Raw genomic sequence first — 20,818 nt, forward strand, 5'->3', positions numbered from 1 at the left:
AAGGGATCCATCCAAAGCCAAAGGGATCCATCCACTCAGAATGTGCTGTTTGTAACCTGGAAAGATCAGTGCTGGTAGAGAACTCTTGGGGTGTGACACCACAGACCCCACAGGGAACCCCATCCCTCCTCACCACCACCAGCAGGTCCTTTCCGTGGGGATCCACACGCCCGGAATTCGGGTCTGGCATCCCAAAAAACGCCCCTGGCGGGATGAATTACCATCCCACCCACCCCCCTTCCTGCCTGGATGTGTCTCTGGGCAGCACAAACCACTCCTGCTGCGGGGGGTGAGGAATCCACCGGGCTGCAGAGGCGCGGATCCAGCGGAGCGCATCCCGCTCCAGGGAAAGGGGGAATTGTGCCAGCAGAGGGCAGGTGGATTGTTAGGGAAGGAAAAGTTCCCGGAGAGGAGCAGCAGGAGGTCCCTGCAGGCATTCCCTCCTCAGCTCTGACGTCACAGGCCGTTCCCCAAGCTCGTGATGTCACCGGGAAGTGAGTAACTCTGCAGGAACACGAGCTGGGACAATCACCAGGGCAATTAACCGCCAATTAAGGTGTCCGTGAGAGCCCGGGAGCTCTGCCCTCCTCCTCCATCGCCGAGGGAGCTGGGGCTGCTCAGCCTGGGCAAAAGGAGGCTTTAGGTATAAGAAAAAGGGGATTTTATGGCTCTCTACAACTCCCTGGAAGGAGGTTGTACCCAGGTCGGGGTCGGGCTCTGCTCCAAAGCCACAGGACAAGAGGGAACGGCCTCAAGTTGCACCAGAGGAGCTTTAGATTGGATAGTGGGGAAAACATCGTCATGGAAAGGGTGGTCAGGCATTGGAAGTGGTGGAATCACCGTCCCTGGAGGTGGCACTTGGGGACGTGGCTCGGTGGCAGGCTCAGTGCTGGGGGAATGATTGGATTTGATGCTCTTGGAGGTCTTTTCCAACCTAAAGGATCCTGTGATTCCGTGACACTCTCCCTCCTCAGCAACATGCCATGGCTGCAGCTGCCTCTGGAGCGCTCATTCCAGGGCTGGCAACAACAGTTCCCTTCCTGCTCCGTGGGAAGAGCATCCCCTTGATGTTTAGGAGGGTAATTCCTTTCCTTCCTGGGCACTGGATCTCAGATCAGCTGCACTTGAGGCTCTCACAGCCCCTAAAGGAGCTGGAGCTGCAGCTCCTGGGATGATTTAACATCTCCCCAATGAGGTCCTTGGGATACTCCCACAGACCTGAATTCTGGTGGGATTTCTTCTTCCTTTGAGCCACTGTTTATGACTGTTGATCTCCAACTTTCCACTATGGAATCAGGACACTTGGAAAGCCAACAGCCTTCCTAGTCGTGGTCTCAGGGATCACCAGTGATTTATAAACCACAATTCAGCCCTCAGTCCAAGTCACTTACTCCTTCAGAAATGATGGGCTTAGAAGACAAAAAAACCAACCAAACAAAAAAAAAAAGGAGCTGACCTTATATCCAGGGAATGGATGTTATTCCTGCTATGTGAGCAGCTGGCCAGGAGTGGCTGAATCACTGAGCCCCGAGGTGTGACAGTCACCTGAGCCACGGAGTGCCAGGCAAATTGCCCCTTGTAATGGTTATCTAATCGTGCTGCTTTCCTGGTGACTGCAGGAAATTGAGACCAAAGCTGGGTGCCAGGGGGATCCAGTGTTCCAGGGGGATCCAGTGTTCCAGGGGGATTAAAGTATGGAGGCACTGAACAGTGAAGGTGGGCATCACTTAAGGGACAGGAGTCACCTGTGGCTCAAAGAGGAGCAGTTTTGCTCTAAATCTGTGTCAGGCTGCTTTAGTGGACATTGCAGGAGCTGAGGGGACTACAGGGAAGCCAGAGAGGGAACTGGAGTGACAGGACAAAGGGGAATGGCTTCAAACTGAAAGAGAGAAGGTTTAGATGAGATGGCAGGAAGAAATCCTTCCCTGGGAGGGGGGGGAGGCCCTGGCACAGGTTGCCCAGAGAAGCTGTGGCTGCCCCATCCCTGGAAGTGCCCAAGGCCAGGTTGGAGCAACCTGGGATAGAGGAAGATGTCCCTGCCACACTCCCTGACCTTTGAAGGTCCCTTCCAACCCAAACCCACGGTTCCTTCCACGATCTATCACAACTCTGGTGGTGTTTCCCACCCCATCACCTGTTCAAAGCCTCATCCCTCTGCTCTGGGAAGTGACTCTGCCCTGCCAAGGGGCACCACTTGCCCAGAAATCAGGGCAGCATTTCTCTTTTACTGCCTGGGCTGTAAAACGTGCCCAGCTGGAAACATGGTTGGACAAACACAAGTTACTGGAAGGCTCAAATCACCGTGTCTATCAGGTACCCTCAGATTGTCTGATAGAAACAGTTAGAGAAGGGTAAAATATAATTACCTTAAAACTATCCCACAGTGAGCTCCCCAGCCAGCTTATCTGATGACTCAGCACGGCTCTTTCCTGGCAGTACCCAAACACATCCTTTGGAATTTAAATAGCCCAGTCTAGCCCGGGCACAAACGACTGCAGCAATGATAAGACTTCAGAGCCAACACCCGGGTAGGAGCTGCCCGCACGTGAATTCAGGCAAATAAAAGAGCGCCGTGATGGGAAACATCACTTAATGGAGCTGTTTACCACCCCGGAGCAGTAATTGCTCGGAGCATCGGCCCTCCTGACTCCGAGGAACAGCTGCAGGATCAAAAAGCAGCGTTAGCTCCGGGCCAAGGAATTGTTTATCAGCAGAACTCAGGCAGTACCAGGTCCCCACTTCTTCTGCATCTGATTAGCAGCTGATAAGTGGGAGGTGGGGAGCTCAGCTGCTGAGCTGGACCTGGCTCAAAACCCACAGATCTGGTGTGTGTGTGTGTTTGTGCTTTCACTGGCTTGGAGCACGTGAATGGGTGAGCTAACAGAAAATGGAATTAAGAAAATAAAATCTAATATAATCTAAATATGATCTCTGCGTTTAACCCCTCAGACACTTCCCTCCCTGTTGCACCAGGGGCTTGGGTTTAGCCAGCCTGGGTCTCACCCTGTTCAAACCAGCACACCTGGATATTTTTGCCCTGTTTGCAGCTCCTTGAACCCCCGTGTCTTGTGCAGGCAGGACTAGCACTATATATTGGAATTTTGTCCTGCACAGGCTCCACAGGGGTTGGTTTGGCTCTTTTGCTCCAGGAACTGCTCCCTGAGGTTTCTCCCAGCACAAAAAGCCTCCTAAAGCCCCTCCAGGCTTCGTGGATGGAGCCCCCACAAATCAGAGCTGTAAACAACCCCCAAAACATGAGCAAGAGGTGCTGCTGGGACATAATAAACCAGCCAGCCTTGGATGAGGGGAGAAAGGGAAGAGAGGAACTTTGCTGCTCAGTGCTTGGTGCATTTTGACTTTTCTTTTCCACCCATTTTACTGGGTGGTTTAACTTATCAACTGAGATAAGATAAACTAACTACACAAAGGATGAAAAGAGTTATACACTTGGGCAGTGGTGGAGGTAAAGACAAGCCAAGGAAACGGCTTAAAACCATATAATCAGCCATCTGTTTTTATTTCTCTGCCTCTCTTCACACCGGCTTGCAAGTTTTCAATGGTCCTGCCCTCAACCAGCTGCTGTTAGAAATAATCTTTTTCGTGACAAACCCTCCTAAATAAATCCCCCTGGCAAGAACCCAAACCCTATAGAAGATGTCATCCCTTCACCCACACTCCTGGATGAGGTGGCAGTGGTCACTGGTGCTGGGAAAACCAGGAGAGGTGATGGTGGGAAGGGTCTGATGGTTTGAGAGTGTCGATGATTCAACCCCAGTTATTCACTGCAGGGGGGATCCTACAGGAGCTCTCTGCCTGGAGCTGCTGTGACCAGCCCTATGCAACACCCATCCCTCCCAGGTTCCATCAAAATCCATAATCCAAGACCCAAAATCAAGGCTTACAATTCCTTTTCTTGAACGACATAAACCAATCTGTTTATTTAGGAAACAAGCCCCAGAAATCCCTGAAAATTCAGTGTTTTGCTCAAGATCCCAGTGCTCCTAGCAGGGATCTGAATCTCCTCCCTCTCATCTCAGTGTTCCAGCCACAGAATCCTCATTCCTGCATGGAAAATCAATTTGGAACAAGTGTTTTCAGGCTGCTCTTCGCACATCCCTGCACCGGGGAATCCCTTGGAGAAGCACCTGAGCCCTGCACGTGGAGCCAGTTCAAGGAAATAACAATGTTATAACCAAGGAGCTGTTCCTGCTTTGCTCCACTGCTCCTTTTAGGACAAACACCGAGGTCTTGTGCCCTGGGATCCACCCCAGCCCAGCTGCAGCTCCTGACTGTGCTCGCTCTGCTCCCTCCGAGCAGAGGATAAAAATAACAGCAAACCTCCCACTCACTTTTGGGAGCCAAGCCCTGCTCGTCATCCCCATCTTCCAGCCCTTGGAGAGGGAGGAGTGTGGAGGAGCCCAGTTTGCCCCAGGCTCTCAGCTCCTGGGTTGGATTCCTGGTGGGAAACCAGCCTTGGAAGTGCTGAAACTCTGGCCCTGACTCACGTGGCAGTTCAGCAATCCCAGGCTGCCAGTGGGGAAAGGGTTAAAGGGCACCTGTGCCTTGCTTTAAAAATTAAATCCTTGCTGTCCCACTGACTTCCAGGGGAAACAGCTGGACCCAAACTACAGATTTTTAGATCCCCAGTGTGTTCCTGAGATAACACAGCCTGCCATGGTGCTGAAATGGTGTTAACTCTGAGCCCAGTTTGCCCCAGGCTCTCAGCTCCTGGCTTGGATTCCTGGTGGGAAACCAGCCTTGGAAGCGCTGAAACTCTGCCCCTGACTCATGTGGCAGTTCAGCTGCCAGTGGGTTAAAAGGCACCCATGCCTTGCTTTAAAAATTAAATCCTTGCTGTCCCACTGACTTCCAGGGGAAACAGCTGGACCCAAAACCAGATTTTTAGCTCCTCAGTGTGTTCCTGAGATAACACAGCCTGCCATGGTGCTGAAATGGTGTTAACTCTGAGCCCAGTTTGCCCCAGGCTCTCAGCTCCTGGGTTGGATTCAACCCATTCCTGGTGGGAAACCAGCCTTGGGAGTGCTGAAACTCTGCCAGGGCAGCTCTCTGCTCCCGTGGCAGTTCAGCAGTCCCAGGCTGCCAGTGGGGAAAGGGTTAAAGGCACCCAGCTGGACCCAAACCACAGATTTTTGGATCCCCAGTGTGTTCCTGAGATAACACAGCCTGCCATGGTGCTGAAGTGGTGTTAACTCCAAGCCCAGTGTGCTCCTGCCATGACTAAGGGAGCGCCACTCCTAAAGCTCTCATTCCCATCCCTTCCTCCAACATCCTGCTGTGTCAGCTGCAGGCAGTGCTTGCTGCCAGCTCCACTCATCCCTGAGTGAGGGATAAATACCTGGGAAGTGCTCCATGAGGTGCTGCCAGCTCAGCCTCCTGCAGGGATTGTCATTCCCACGCTCTCCTGGGATGCAGCTCCGGGAAAGTTTAGTCCCAACCTGCATCTCCACTGGGGGTTTGTCTTCTAGAACCACCCCTGGAGCTCAGCAGGAATCCACTGGAGAACGATGCTGTGGAAGGACCCAGGAACCTTAATTTTAATCCTAAAACATAATTAATCCTAAAGCTTTGGTGATTTCAACTTATTTAGCTCCTTGGACGGTGTGACCTGGAATAGAGGAATGTTGAATCCAAAGCCAGTTCTATCTGACTGCCCCTAAAATCAGTGAGATTTAGACAGTTCTCTGTCCCAAGAGAGTTCCAGGATGTCTTTCACCCATTTTTAAAGAAGGCACTTCCTGATACCGGCCTGCAAAAAAATCCAGTTATTTATGAGTGTTGGTTTTGTTGAGAAACTGAACAAAGAAAAATAGTGTTTGCAACAAATGAGGGCTGGAATAAATGCTGAATGTTTGTCTCTCTCCCCCCACCCCTCTTTTGTGTCCTTATCTGCCCACAAATGTAAATTTGCTGGTTCTTTTTCTGGCTCGTGGGCTGATGTCCTTTGAACCACACACAAGCTTTGCAGGTGGAATAATATTTCTCCACAAGAAATATTAAGAATTAAATTCCCTCTCCATGCCAATCCATTCAGAGGGGCTCAAAGCAGGCAGATGGGTGTGTAGAGTGGTTCAATTAATTTACAAACAGCTTTCGAATTATCCTGTTTTTTCTATCACAACCATTTAGTTTTCCCCTCATCATAAGAAATGGGACTGTCAGAATCTGGTTTCTGCCATAAGGCACTTCCTAAATTATTTAGGTTTTATGGGGGCATGATAAGAGAGGAATAACTGTGTTTTGAGGTGAAGTTTGGGGGTGAAATTTTCTTTCGGGAGGCGAAAACGCAACCGGGAAACAACCCAGAAAACAACAGGTTATGGGAAGTGATTAAAACCCCCCCTAAAAACCAGAATTTACCAGCGAGCAGAGGGTCAGGGAAGAGGAATAACAAAGCATTTCTCCCAGGCAGGTGTCCCTTATCAGGAGCATTCCAGCCTGCCCTGTTTGTCACAGGAACCGGCCGGAGCGGGAGCGCTCGGAGCCAGGGAATGATTCAGTGGGGCTGGGGAAGGGCAGGTGGAGCAGGTAAAGTCACCTCCAGACAGGAAGGTATAAAAGATCCTTGGATTGCAGCTCTGGGGCCACTCGTGCACAGGGAGCTCCTGGAGGTCACTTGTCCTGTGCCAGGAAAAACCCCCCGGAGCTGGGACAACAAGAGGACTTTTATAAACACAAAAAAAAGCCCCTCTGGAGAGAAGACTCTTCAGGGGTAGAAATCAAGAGCCCAGAACATGCTTTCCTCCTTCTAACAGCACCCTGAACAGGTATTTATTGACTTTAATCTGCTCCACAGCTCTTGCCTTGCTGGGGGTTCATTGCTCTGAGTTAAAGATCCCATCAGGGGACCATCAGAACAGTGCTGGCCACTGGCCTGATGGGGCAGAACCCTTGTGATCTCCTTGGTTTTATGGGGTAGAAAGAAGTTTTCTAGGACTTGTAAGAAGTCCTGAATTACTTAGTTTTATTTATTTACTTAGTCGTATTTATTTAGTTAGTTTTATTTATTTACTTACTTGTATTTATTTACTTTGGTTTGTTTATTTGCTGAGTTGATGTGTTTCTTCTCATTGTTTACTGGTGTTCCTGAAGTTTCTGGAAAGCCCAGGTAAAAATATTTGGTAATAGGAGATAAATAGCAGAAAGGTCTGGGAGAGACTGTGGGGGTCTGAATGAAAAAAAAACAACATCAGAAAACCAAACAAAAACCCCCAAACCCCAACCAATTCTGTTAAAAAGACACAAGCAGAGGGGGGAGGCTGAGCATGAATCCAACCTGTCTCGTGCCTCTTTGTGTCTCTCCAGTTTAATTCAATTATCTGTGTAATTACCTGAGCCAGGTGCCAACATAACACCGAGGGGTCGATATATAAAATAACCAGCCTCTAAATTTATTAAAATTAAGGCACATCCACAGCGTCACAACCCTGCTTAGGGAAGTTAAAACGCAGGCAAAGACTTGTCCCTCCGTTTAAAAGCAGCTGCTGTGAGTAAACTTCAAGTTTACTCTATCAGGATGTTGCTCTGACACGTTACAGAGCAGTAAAAAAAAAAAACCTCAACAGAGCAGCTTTAATTTCATAACACGGGTTGTGAAATCGCAGCTTGTGCAAGCCCAGGCTCTCTCTTTCTGAGGTTACCTCCTGCCACTGGTTTTACTGCTCAGAATCTCTGAGGAACACTCAGGAACTGCAGAGAACTGGATTGTAGAGGAGGGAGTTCTGCAAAACAGAAATTTAGTAAAAAAAACAACAAAACCAACCAAAAAAAAAACCAAATAAAGAAACCCAGGGGTTTTTTCCTCGTCTCTGTGCCAACTTAGGCTTGGATTTGTGATTCATCAGCATCTGCCAGGTTGTGTTAAACATGCACGGGGATCTGGAGCCAGGAAATAAAAAAATGACATTAGAAACCATTCCAACTGGCTGCAAAGTGCACAAAATTGGACTTGAGGAGAAGCTTCACCAAAGTTAACGTTTAGATTAAGAGAAGGAAAAGAAGGGAGGTTCTGAAGGCTGGTTTCAGCTCTGGCAATGCCAGCTGGGAGGAGAGAGGGGAGAATTCTCCATCCTGAAATAATGGAGATTTATTTTAGTGCAACGTGAGGAAAACTTGGTCCTTCTGATCCCTTAAATTCCCCTTTTTGTGGCTCTGGTCCCCACACTGGGCTGCAGAGCTGTAATTACAGCACCAACCTGGACATTTCTGGCTTGTCATCAGCAAATCTCCCATCAAGGGAGAATCAAGCCCGGCTAGTTGGGTGACACATCCCAAAAAAATGTTCCTGTCACCAGGAATTTCCTCCAGCCAAACACTTGCTTTCGGGTAAAACCACTCAGCAGCTGCAAAGCTGAGAGGGGCTGTAGGTGAGGCTGAGAGTTTGGGGTAAAACAACCTGAGCTGAAGGTGCTGCCGAGGTGGGTGAAAACAATTGGAGTAATTTGGAAACCGATTTGCTGGAGTTGGTGCCTCAGCCACTCCAGGCTCCTCCAGGGAGCACAGGGCAGCAAGGCTTTGGTGCTGAGCCTCCTCCTCCAGGGCTGAGCTGGGTGTCCTCAGGGAAACCAGAGCAACAAGGAAGCAGCAGAGAATTGCCCCTGCTCTGCCCCCAAGGCCATTTCCTCCAGCCTTGCCCGCCTTGCTGTGTCACAGTGACGCGCCAGAGGTGCTGCTGGAGGCTGAGGATGGAACAGACGGTGCCATAAAACCATTTCCTCCCCTCCCTCGGCTTCTCCTGTGACACAGGGGAGTTCAGATCCCGCTGTGGATGGAGATAACCTCGGGTGGTGCCTCACCCACCTGCAGCAGGACCACAGATCAGGGCACGAAGCGCCCCAAAGAGGCTCCCCCCCGGTTCCCTCCACGCCTGAACAGTGTTATCTGTCTCTTAGGCCTTGCTCTTGCTGCCACCATAACCCCTGAGGGCCTCCCAGACTAATAGATTGCCAGGGCGAGGCCCCTCATGGAGTCTTCTGCTCTCCTCCCTGCTCAGGTGTCGGGGAGCACCACCCGGGGTAGGTCCGTGTCGTGTCTCTTGGCGCCCAGAGGGAGGAATTCAGGGGGAAGGACTGCTCCCCTCTGGGATCCGGGGTGTCCTGGTGCAAAAGGCTTTGGCTCCTGGTGGATCTCTGCGGGTTCCTTGCTTCTGTGTGCAGGATTTTTGACTTCACCTTCGGGATGCAGCTTCCCACAGGCTCCCTGTGTGCTTCTCGCCTCTGGATGCAGTGGAAGCCACCAACCTGCTCTTTGTTCCTTTGAAGGGGTTAAAGCTGGTGACGGGGGTGTCTCCACCTTGTTTAAAATGAAGGCTTGTGGTTTTCCTCTCTTCCAGAGGCTCCCAGGGCTCTGTTTCTCTCCCGGGGCTCCGTCATGTCGTGCTTCTCCCAGCTGTGGCATTCCAGCACTCCGGACTCTCCCACCAGCCCGACCCCTGCCTCTCCTGGTGAAGTCCCCATCCCCATCAGCCCCATCGTGGTGACCTCCCCAGGAGATGGCAAGAGGAAGGCGAGATCCCCCACCAGCTCCCCGGGCTCGCCCAACCCGACCTCTCCCAAGCCGACGTCCCCCGTGGAGTGCTCCATCTGCTTCAACACCTACGACAACACCTTCAAGACCCCCAAACTGCTCCAGTGCTCCCACGTTTTCTGCCTGGAATGCGTGGCCCGCCTGAGCACGGGGCTGCCCCCCAACCAGCCCGAGGACCTGCTGCCCTGCCCCTTCTGCAGGCAGCTCACCAACATCCCCCAGGAAGGCGCTCCCGCCCTGGAGACCAGCAAGGAGCTGCTGGCCACGCTGCCCCCGGAGCTGCAGCGGGAGAAGGTGCTGTGGATGGAGGGCACCAAGCTGTGCTGCCGGAGGGCCTCGGACGACGCCGAGAACCCGGAGTCGTGCATCTCCATCGACGTGGCCATGAGCAAGCCCGAGAGCCCCGAGGCCCCGCCGAGGGGGCTGGCGGGGAGGTTGTCCCGCTGCGAGGTGTGCGACGACTGGAAGCGCATCCTCCTCCTCTCCGCCCTCGTCATCATCCTCTTCTGCATCATCCTCTGGCCGGTGCAGTGCGCCCTGAAGACGGGCAACATGCGCTGCTTCACCAGGACTGTGGCCACCATGAGCAGGCCCGAGTACCTGCCCCCCAAACCCACCACGGCGGCGGCGGCGGCGGCGACAGAACCCCCTTTCTTCCAGTAGCGGCCCCTGGCTCTGCTGAGCTCTGCGCCCGCAGCGGGGAGGAGCAGCAGGACCTGCTGCCCTGCCAGCATTCCTTGGATTGCTGGGCAGCCCCTGCGTCCCCTCCTGTGCCCGCCTCCGGGGGCTCTCCGCTGGAATGCTGCTCCAACCCGGAGTGCTGCTCCAAGGAGCCGCCTCTGCATCCTGCTGCCAAACTCTCCATGGAAACCAGAGCTGGGAAAGCCGCGGGGAGGGTTCCAGGACTGTTTCCCTCGTGTGCCTTGGCTAGAGACCAGGTGGCAGCGGGTGCAGTTCCTCGAGCTCCCCGAGGGAATAAAGGGCTATTTTTTTCTTTTTTGGCAATTTGAAGGATCTACGTGATTATTCCTACGAGGAGCTGGGATTGGGAGGGTAAAGACATGGCTGTATAAACAGGTGAAAAACATACTTACTCCCCACGCTGCAGAGGTTTCAGCTGTGTTATGCAGCGTGAGAGGTGTAACTGCTGCCTCCTGCTGACAAAACGCGGATCCATCCCTGCTGCCTTCCTTCCCCGTGTTACCACCCTGATGAGCTCTTCAAGTAGCCATTCTACTCGTTTTTCCCAAGAAGATGCTTAAAAATCACTCATCCCCACCTGGAAGGCTGTTCTGCACCCAGGGGTGGGCTCTGTGAGGCACAGACACAGCACCACCCCCACCCTCGAGTTTCTGCATCAGCAAACTTCACTCAGAACCTCTCACCGTGGCCAAAAAGTTCCACCTTTTGACAGCTTTACCCTCCTAATCTTCAAATGTGTCAGTATTAAGACACAGGCCAGTGGCTGACACTCTACTTTTATTTAAAGCAGTGATCTGACAGTGATTTAAGAGTCTTCATGCTGAAGGCGGCTCACAATGAATATTTTCTATTCAGACATGGATCTAAGACAGTATTGTATGCCAGTGCCATTATGTGTATGTATTAAATTATGTTTTCTACAATGCAAGGTGTCAGTCTGTAGCAATTACCCCCCGTTATCCCTTTTTTACTTGCAGTTGGAGGTGCTCCCTCAGCAGTCCAGCTGCATCCCCAGGTCATGGTGGCACGGCTGTGCTCTGCTCCATCCCAGTGCTGTGCCATCCTGCACGTTTATCCTGCAAATTCACTCCTCCCACCGTCGGGGTGGGGTTGTCCCAGGTGAGGCTTCCCTCTGTGTTCACCTGATTCGACCTGGAAAATGAGAAGCTGCAGAGCCTGCTCATCTCTCCCTCCTTCCCAGCTGGTGACAGATGCTTCCAGCCTCCCTTTCCAGAAAAAAATCATCTCATTTGGAATAGAAAAGGCCGAAGCAACGGCAGAAATAGCTCAGGGGTGTTGCTGTGTGGAATTCCTGGGGAAAGCTGCTGCGTGTGCTGTGCCTGCACCTCCCCTGGGGTTCAGCTGCAGGCTGGTGTTACCTGTGCCAGCCACAGGAATGCTCCAGGCCCTGGAAAAATCTGCCAAAGCCACTGGGCTTGACAGGGATTCTCATTTGCCTCATCCTACCTGCTCTTCATATCTTCACAGCACCAAACTGAGTGAGTTCCTGGAAAAAAAGTAACTCACCGAGGCTTCAGGCAGAGAAGGCACTTCTCTTTTTCCTCTCTCTTCCATTTGGGACTAAGCCCAGCAACCAGGCACTGGGAGGGATGAAGTGCTTTGTCATTACATCTTCATTAGCACTCGGCTCCCACTGAGGAGACCCAAGGACAGGGCAGAGGGAAATAACATTTGCAGCCTCATAAAATCTACTGTTACAGTGGAAAACAGTTCCAACTGTTCCCAGTGGTCTGTCCCCTCATGGGGGTTGTCCCTTTGCACATCCCCAGCCCACCACGGACTTGGAAATAAAGGCTGAAGGGTTTAGGTAACACACAGCTGAACCTCTCCCTCCTTATGGTCAAAGGAAGGGAAAACAGGGCCCTGAACAGCAGCATTTGGCCATGGGGACATTCAGGGTGTCCCACTGTTCACACCATCAGTCTCTTTCCCCAAAAAATCCAACTACTTAAAAGAAAGGAAAAAAAAAAAAAAAGCCTGGAGAATATTCCACATTTATTAGAAGTGCAATAAAAATAAACAGTTCTCCTGCCCCTGGGACAAAGGAGCAGAAAGACCAGCCAGGAATTACAGCCAAGGTGTGTCACTGTGCATTTGTTCAACCCTTTGGCTCGGCACTAACACCCCAACCATGCAGAGTCCTTCCCATTCCAGGGATGCAGGAGGAGACTGGGACATCAGCCCTGTGCCTGCTCTGGGGGTTCAGCACTGGCTCTGGGACTCAAAACTGCTCTGGGGGTTCAGGCACTTTACCCTCAGACCCAAAACTGCTTTGGGGGTTCAGGCACTTTGTCCTCAGACCCAAAACTGCTCTGGAGGTTCAGGCACTGACCCTAAGACCCTAAACTGCTCTGGAGGTTCAGGCACTGACCCTAAGACCCTAAACTGCTCTGGAGGTTCAGGCACTTTGTCCTCAGACCTAAAACTGCTCTGGGGGTTCAGGCATTTTACCCACAGACCCAAAACTGCTCTGGGGGTTCAGGCACTTTGTCCTCAGACCCAAAACTGCTTTGGGGGTCCAGCACTGGCCCTCAGACCCAAAAATGCTTCGGGGGTCCAGCACTGGCTCTGGGACCCAAAACTTCTCTGGGGGTTCAGGCACTGACCCTAAGACCCAAAACTGCTCTGGGGGTTCAGGCATTTTATTCCCAGACCCAAAACCGCTCTGGGGGTTCAGGCACTTTGTCCTCAGACCTAAAACTGCTCTGGGGGTTCAGGCACTGACTCTAAGACCTAAAACTGCTCTAGGGGTTCAGGCACTGGCCCTCAGACCCAAGGCTCCCCCCAGAACACACTTCCAGGCTGAGGGATCCTGCAGGAAGGGTTTCTTTGGCAGGACTTGGGGCTGGAACTGCGGGAAGCACTAAAGACTTACGAGAGCTGGGACACTCCACTCTGCAACACACTCGTTTCCTGGCACTGCTCAGGTCACAAACACACCTACGACAGCCCTACTCGGCAGAAACAACACTTGCCTTGTCACAGAGGCGTGGAAGGGGGTGGCAAAAAGGTGGTGGCAGAGCTGCATCGAGCTTAGAGGGGGCCCAGCTCCAGAATTCCAGCTGGGATCATCCCCCCAGGCTGCTCTCAGCAGGGGTGGCTGAAAGCCCAGTGCCCAGAGCTGTGTCCCTGCTCCTCAGCACCCGGGGGGGACCTCCCTGAGCCCAGCATTGAGGATGGAGGTGCCCCCTCTGTGCCCCTCAACTCTGCTGGAGAACTGGGAAGAGCAGTTTGGAGGCTGCACACGGAGCAGGGATCATTCCATGTGGCTCTGGCAGCGTTGCATAGGAAATCTGGGAACTGCTACAGCCAAAAGGTGTGAGGAGAGGCAGCAGCTGGGGCCAGGCAGTGCTCTCCACTTCTCACCCTCACAGGCAAAGTTACTCCAGGATTTAGGCTTCAAACCACTTTGTAGCTTAGAAATGGGCTGACCCAATGAAAACCTGACAGTGGTAAGGTTTTACTGAAGCCCTGAGTGGGCAAAGACCCCGGGAAAGCTTCGAGCAAAGAGTTGTTTCCGTTCCTTTCGCGTGTAAAAAATAAGAAGTTTAAATTAAAATAGTAAAAAAAAAAAAAAAAGGCAAAAAACAAAACAACCCTGAAGCTGAGCCTTGATGCCCTAATGAATGTCCAGAGGCACTTTCACATAAATATCTGATGCAGGGGGAGGGTGGGAGGAGATCCTTCTCATGAATAAGTTAGGATAAGGCATGTTCTTAGGTGCAGGTTCTCGGGCAGCTTCTCCCCTCCTCTCCAAATCCAAGGTGCTTGGGGGAAGGCAAGACAGGCAAACAAAACTGTCCTCGGTCGCAGAACTTGGGGAGGGTGGACGTAAACACTGGAAATCCTGCATTCCAAAAGGAGAAGGGAAGAAGGGTGGCAGGTTTACAACTGGGAGAAAATAAGGTTACAGAGCTGAGATAGTCCCACAGTTCCCTGACAGAACAGCCTGAAAAGCTGCTATGAATTGATAATATTGAATACTGAGAATATTGGGATTTCCCCCCCTCCCTGGGAACATCATAAACACGTTTCTCTGTTGAGATCTCACTTCCACCCCCTTTCTCCCACGGCCACATCTTTAAGCTCCCCCAAATTCCACCCCACATTTGCAGGCAGAGCCTCTGAGACGTGCCCAGGAAACAAATTGTGGGAGGCCTGAAAATTGGATTTTTGGGGGAGTTTCAAACCACGACACTGAGCTGCAGAGGAGCTGCTCGGACGTGGCACAAAGCAGCGTGGTGACACTCTGGGGTGACCCCAGGGGGACATTCCTACCTGTGGAGCCTCCACACAGCTCCTCTATCGCCCTGAATTACTCATCCCTGAAACCTTTGGGCTTTTGATGTTGAGGTTCTCGTAGAGGACGGAAGCTGACTCCTCATCCACCCTGTCAGGAAACAGAGCCCTGTCATTAACAGCCTCATCACTCTGGATCTTTGCCCAGGGGCTGCTGGCCAGTGGGAATGGCCCAGCCAAGCTCCCTTTTGCCCTCCCCACTGTTCTCATTCCCTCTTTTCTCCCCCTCTGGCTGGGCCACCCCTCCTTGGTTCAAATGCTTGGGAGTGGAGCCTATAAATGACACATGTCCCCCCCTCACCTTCAACCATAATCCCTCTCCAGCACTCACAGGTGTCCCATTACTTGGGGCAAGGGCAAAAACATAATCTGGGGTAATTTATCTCTGCTTATGTAAGGAATTCACGCTCCTTAACCCACGTTTCCTCTCCACACAGACTCAAATCCACCTCTGTCTGCTCTCCTCTCATCTTCCTTCAGATTAAAGTGGCAGTGGCACAGTTTCCCTCTCCAGCTGATTGCCCAGAGCCATTCTCCAGAGCCAAGGATAACAGGACATTACTCTCTAAAGGAGTATTTTATATATATCTATATCTATATCTTTATATATATAAAGATCTAGTTCCTCCTCCCCCTTCCAAGGGTGCAGCACACCAGCAAGGTGGTGCTACCCCTGCTGCTGACAGTGGGGTGGGATCACCTGTTTATTTGGGCCATTCCCACACGATATCCAGCAACTGCTCAGGATTCAGGTGTGGGAAAGACACTCTGGAAAAGGACAAACACCAGGAGAGACCCTCAGCTTACCCAGAGGGGGTCCGTGGGGAGGGGGGCTGCCCTTTGGCTCTGCCCTTTTCCATGGGAGGGTAGCCAATGTTCAGGTAGTCTCGTTCTTTCCTTTTATTCCTCTGGAAGAGAAAAGCAAAGACAATAAAACCCCACTTCAGGCAGGTGGAGAAAAAAAGCTTTCCAAGACCCTTTACGAGGTGGGGATTGACTCGACCTCGGAGGTCTTTCCCGACCTCAACGACTTTGGATTTGAGTTCCAGGGAGAAGGGGGGATGGTGTTCTCCTCCTGCCAAGCCCAAAGGGGACATTCCCTCACCTCTTCTTCTTCAGTAAAACCCCACTTCAGGCAGGTGGAGAAAAAAGCTTTCCAAGGATCCCCTTTACAAGGCAGGGATCGATCACAGCTTGGACTCGACCTCGGAGGTCTTTCCCGACCTCAACGACTTCGGATTTGAGTTCCAGGGAGAAGGGGGGATGTTGTTCTCCTCCAGCCAAGCCCAAAGGGGGACATTCCCTCACCTGTTCTTCCTCCAGCCTCTTCTGCTCGGCCTCGATGAACTGCTGCACCGCCATGTACACGAACTTGTACTGAGCCTCCGTCTGCACCATCCCCGAGCGCTGCCGCCGCACCATCTGGATCGTCTTGGGGATGTCGATGTCGCAGTCCAGGCCTGCTCCAGAGCCAGCACAATGATGGTTAGGGAAGGGAAATGAATTCCAGGAATGGTTTCCCTAAGACAGTTTGAATTGAAAGCTCTGGGTCTCTGGCTGCGCGACGGCGCCGCGGAGCACCGGAATAGTGAGGGGGTTGTGGAGGGGGTCGGGGTGTCGCTGGGAATGAGGGAAGGGTTATCCCTGGGACTGAGGGAAGGGTTATCCCTGGGACTGAGGGAAGGGTTATCCCTGGGACTGAGGGAAGGGTTATCCCTGGGACTGAGGGAAGGGTTATCCCTGGGACTGAGGGAAGGGTTATCCCTGCCGGAGGAGAAAAATGGGCTGGGAAGGGCTGGGGAAGGGATGAGAAAAGGATGAGGAAGGGCTGGGGAAGGGATGAGGAAAGGATGGGGAAGGGATGAGGAAAGGATGGGGAAGGGATGAGGAAAGGATGGGGAAGGGCTGAGGAAAGGATGGGGAAGGGCTGAGGAAAGGATGGGGAAGGGCTGAGGAAAGGATGGGGAAGGGCTGAGGAAAGGATGGGGAAGGGCTGAGGAAAGGATGGGGAAGGGCTGAGGAAAGGATGGGGAAGGGCTGAGGAAGGGCTGAGGAAGGGCTGAGGAAGGGCTGGGGAAGGGCTGGGGAAGGGCTGGGGAAGGGCTGGGGAAGGGCTGGGGAAGGGCTGGGGAAGGGCTGAGGAAGGGCTGGGGAAGGGCTGGGGAAGGACTGGGGAAGGACTGGGGAAGGACTGGGGAAGGACTGGGGAAGGGATGAGGAAGGGATGAGGAAAGGATGAGGAAAGGATGAGGAAAGGATGAGGAAAGGATGAGGAAAGGATGAGGAATGGGTGGGAAAGGGCTGAGGAAGGGCTGAGGAAAGGTTGAGAAAAGGCTGAGAAAAGGCTGAGGAAGGGCTGAGGAAGGGCTGAGGAAGGGCTGAGGAAAGGCTGAGGAAAGGCTGAGGAAAGGCTGAGGAAAGGCTGAGGAAAGGCTGAGGAAAGGCTGAGGAAAGGCTGAGGAAAGGCTGAGGAAAGGCTGAGGAAAGGCTGAGGAAAGGCTGAGGAAAGGCTGAGGAAAGGCTGAGGAAAGGCTGAGGAAAGGCTGAGGAAAGGCTGAGGAAAGGCTGAGGAAGGGATGAGGAAGGGATGAGGAAGGGATGAGGAAGGGATGAGGAAAGGATGAAGAAGGGCTGAGGAAGGGCTGAGGAAGGGCTGAGGAAGGGATGAGGAAGGGCTGACTTGCTTGGAGCAAAGGGAGAGGAGGGGAACTAGATCTACTCTGCAGCAACTCCCTCCAACCCCAAACTTCCCACCCTTGAAAGGTTTCTCAGACAGATTCAAAGAAGGCCCAGCTGGGTCAGGGCTCCTGGGACAGCCCTGGAACCCCCCAGGCAGTGCCAGAACCCCACCAGATCTCAGGGGAGGGTGACAGCCCTTGCACAGGGAACAATTTGGGGGGTTTAGTTGGAAATGCTGGCACTGATGCCAACCAGAGCCTCCCCTGGGCTGTGCTGCTGCCAACCCCTCCCTTCCCAGGGGGAGTGCCAGGGCCACCCACCTTGCCTGTGGATGGTATCCACCAGAATATCGATCACTATGATGGTGCCCGTGCGTCCGATGCCAGCACTGGGGGCAGAAAACAAAAAGGTCATTGCAGGAGGGAACAGTCCCTGGGTTAGGCCAGGCCAGCTCCACATTCTAGATACAGAATATATTACATACTTTACATATTTTACATATAAATATATTTATATATTTTTCTATATTTTATATATTTTTCTATAAATATATTTATATATGTTAAAGTCAATATATATTTGTATATTATATTTATATAGAATATTATACATTGCATATATTATACATTTTATAAATAAATATATTTTTATATTTTATATATTTTTCTATAAATATATTTATATATGTTATACAGTCAGTATATATTTATACATTATATTTATATAGAATACTATACATTACGTATACTATACATTTAATATATTTATATATTTTTCTATATTTTATATATTTTTCTATAAATATATTTATATATGTTATACAGTCAATATATATTTGTATATTATATTTATATAGAATATTATACATTACATATATTATATATTTTATATGTAAATATATTTATATTTTATATATTATATATTTAATATAGATGTTATATAGTATATTTAATATAGATTTTATAGTATATTTAATATAGATTTTATATATTTATATAGAATAGATATTTTAGATATTTTTATAGATAATATAATACATTCTATATTTTATATATATAATATATATTCTATATTCTATGTTTTATATAGAATATAAAATTTTTGTAAATATTTTATACATTTACACATTTAATAAATACTTTGTATATTTTTATTTTTAATATATTAAATTTATATATTTATAGATAATATAATATATTTTAATATATTTTACACATCAGATATATTTTAATATATTTTACACATTATATATATTTTATATATATTTTTATCTATATAATATATATGATATATATAATATATATGAAATATATATATATATTTATGTATTTTTATACCTGATATTTCCCAGTTGCCCTCCCCCAGCTCCTGTGCTGCCCCTGGTGCAGCCCCATTGCCCCCCTCCCCCATACCTGCAGTGCACCACGATGGGCCCGGTGCCCGGAATGCTGCGCTGGGCCCGATTCACTTGGTCCAGAAAGCTGAGAACCCCTCCTGGCTCGTTGGGCACGCCGTGGTCGGGCCAGCTGAAGTACTGGTAGTGCCTCACCAGCCTGGGCCGCTCGTCCTGCAGGGTGACACCACCACAACCTCCGTGGGGACCTGGCACCCTCCACCTGCCCCAGCAGAGCAGCCCCGTCCCAGTTAGAACAGCTGGGCCCAGTTCAGCACTGGGTGGTGTAACCCAAACCTGGGTGTTCTAGAGCCTTCCATGCCATGGCCCAGAAACTGGTATCAATGAACCATCTACACCCCCTGCCCAGAGCACCCCTGACTCCTCAGGCCATAAACTGGGTGTTCAGAGGCCTGGGAGATAGGAGGGTGCTCCTGTGCTCACACCCATTGTGGAACTCCACACCCTGAGGGAGGCACTGGGCATTCCTGCCTGAACCTGAGGATATATAATCTTGGGGTCTTGGGACTTTTTTTAACCACTCATGGGATCCAGAGAAAGACTGAGACCTCCACTCTCAACCAGACTGCAAAGACCACTCTCAACCAGACTGAGACCTCCACTCTCAACCAGACTGAGACCATCACTCTCAACCAGACTGAGACCTCCACTCTCAACCAGACTGAGACCTCCACTCTCAACCAGACTGGGATCACCACTCTCAACCAGACTGAGACCATCACTCTCAACCAGACTGAGACCATCACTCTCAACTAGACTGAGACCATCACTCTCAACCAGACTGAGACCATCACTCTCAACCAGACTGAGACCATCACTCTCAACCAGACTGAGACCATCACTCTCAACCAGACTGAGACCATCACTCTCAACCAGACTGAGACCTCCACTCTCAACCAGACTGAGACCTCCACTCTCAACCAGACTGAGACCTCCACTCTCAACCAGACTGAAACCACCACTCTCAACCAGACTGAGACCACCACTCTTGCCCAGACTGCACCAGCACTCTCACCAACAGGTTTTTCCCCTCTCCCTTTCCTTTGGACTCAAGGGGGCCCAAAGAACACCACTCTGTTCCTGCCCCAGGGTGCTGGGTTATACATTTGGGTTTTGTGGGTTCAAACCAACTGTTTGTCTGTATAATCGTACTTGTTGTATTATTTCATTAAACTGTTATTCTGACTTACAATCTCTCTTTTGAGTTGGGTTCATTTTCCCTGCCGGTTTTTACCTTTAAACCAGCACAAGCCCCGAAACCCGTCCCAAACCGGCGGCACCCAAAGCAGTGGGAGCACTGAGCAAGAAAACCCAGCGAAGGGCAAATCCAGCACTCCCTCCTGGAAGGTTCCAGCCCCGTTCCCACTCCCAGGGAGCTGCAGGACTCACCCTGTCCGGCCGCAGGATCTCCAGCTCCCGCAGCAAATAGCCCTGGGCCTCGCGCTCGCTCACGTGGCGCACGCAGATGCCCCCAAACTCCTTGGTGCTGCCCTTGTCGGGCCAGTAACGGAAGCATTTGTTCTGCAGGGACGGCAGAGAGGCTCCTTAGCCAAAATCTGGGGGGGTGGAAGGTGGGTCTGAGCCCCCCCCCCGGGGTCAGGGGGTGCAGCTCCAGTGGGGAGGTGTAAAGGAGAGCCTTTGTGCACACAGAGTTAACCTGGGACTGGAAAGGGCCATTCCTATGGGGTCCCTGGGGGAATCCTCTGGGGAGACCTTAGAGCAGCCTCCCAGTGTGTAAAGGGGGCTTACAAGAGAGCTGGAGGGACTTTTCACAAGGGCATGGAGTGACAGGACAAGGGGGAACAGCCTGAGGCTGAAGGAGGGCAGGGTTGGGTGGGATACTGGGAAGAAATTCTTCCCTGTGAGGGTGGGGAGGCCCTGGCACAGGTTGCCCAGAGAAAGCTGTGGCTGCCCCATCCCTGAAGTGTCCAAGGCCAGGTTGGAGCAAACTGGGATAGCAGAAGGTGTCCCTGCCCATGGCAGGGGGTGGAACTGGCTGATCTGTAAGGTCCTTTCCAACCCAAACCATTCCATGATTCCACCATCTCCCTCCTCCACCAGCCCCAGCCTCAGCTAAGGCACTGCCTTGCCAAAATTATGGTCTTGACACACAGCCCCTGAGCTGTCGGTCTGGTCATTGCCTAATTCCTGAGCCAAATC

General features: G+C 51.2%; 2 protein-coding genes across 10 annotated transcripts in view; one reads left to right on the plus strand and one right to left on the minus strand.

Moving 5' to 3' along the window:
- The first annotated feature begins 516 nt into the window (after positions 1–516).
- RNF223 (ring finger protein 223) lies at positions 517–10,548 on the plus strand. Of its 4 annotated transcripts, none has more exons than XM_064678451.1 (2): positions 517–643; positions 9,350–10,548. In XM_064678451.1, exon 2 carries the CDS (start codon positions 9,388–9,390, stop codon positions 10,204–10,206), a length of 819 nt encoding a protein of 272 aa, XP_064534521.1. In that variant the 5' UTR covers positions 517–643; positions 9,350–9,387; the 3' UTR covers positions 10,207–10,548. The 4 variants fall into 4 exon arrangements, 2 of the variants coding, with proteins under 2 accessions (XP_064534521.1, XP_064534520.1); XR_010435766.1 differs by lacking the exon at positions 9,350–10,548 and adding an exon at positions 1,620–2,374 and having other exon boundaries at positions 521–643; XR_010435767.1 differs by lacking the exon at positions 9,350–10,548 and adding an exon at positions 2,385–3,119 and having other exon boundaries at positions 525–643.
- Positions 10,549–12,248: 1,700 nt separating this feature from the next.
- Positions 12,249–20,818, minus strand: part of LOC135425810 (tyrosine-protein phosphatase non-receptor type 11-like) — a 41,083-nt gene continuing 32,513 nt past the window's right edge. For 2 of the 6 annotated variants that reach the window (XM_064678447.1, XM_064678449.1), the window contains exons 10-16: positions 20,048–20,179; positions 18,657–18,811; positions 17,565–17,632; positions 15,874–16,025; positions 15,373–15,473; positions 14,545–14,656; positions 12,249–14,113 (exon numbers count right to left, since the gene is read on the minus strand). In XM_064678447.1, coding sequence (XP_064534517.1) covers positions 14,569–14,656; positions 15,373–15,473; positions 15,874–16,025; positions 17,565–17,632; positions 18,657–18,811; positions 20,048–20,179 — 696 coding nt within the window. In that variant the 3' untranslated portion in view covers positions 12,249–14,113; positions 14,545–14,568. The remainder of the gene's footprint in view (positions 14,114–14,544; positions 14,657–15,372; positions 15,474–15,873; positions 16,026–17,564; positions 17,633–18,656; positions 18,812–20,047; positions 20,180–20,818) is intronic. The other 4 variants (XR_010435765.1, XR_010435763.1, XR_010435764.1 and 1 more) reach the window with 4 other exon arrangements.

The sequence above is a fragment of the Pseudopipra pipra genome, chromosome 22 (genome assembly GCF_036250125.1).
Source record: "Pseudopipra pipra isolate bDixPip1 chromosome 22, bDixPip1.hap1, whole genome shotgun sequence".
NCBI lineage: Eukaryota > Metazoa > Chordata > Aves > Passeriformes > Pipridae > Pseudopipra > Pseudopipra pipra.

Coding starts and splice junctions, on each gene's coding strand:
- RNF223 (XM_064678451.1), top strand. CDS start 9,388: ATGTCGTGCTTCTCCCAGCTGTGGCATTCCAGCACTCCGGACTCTCCC.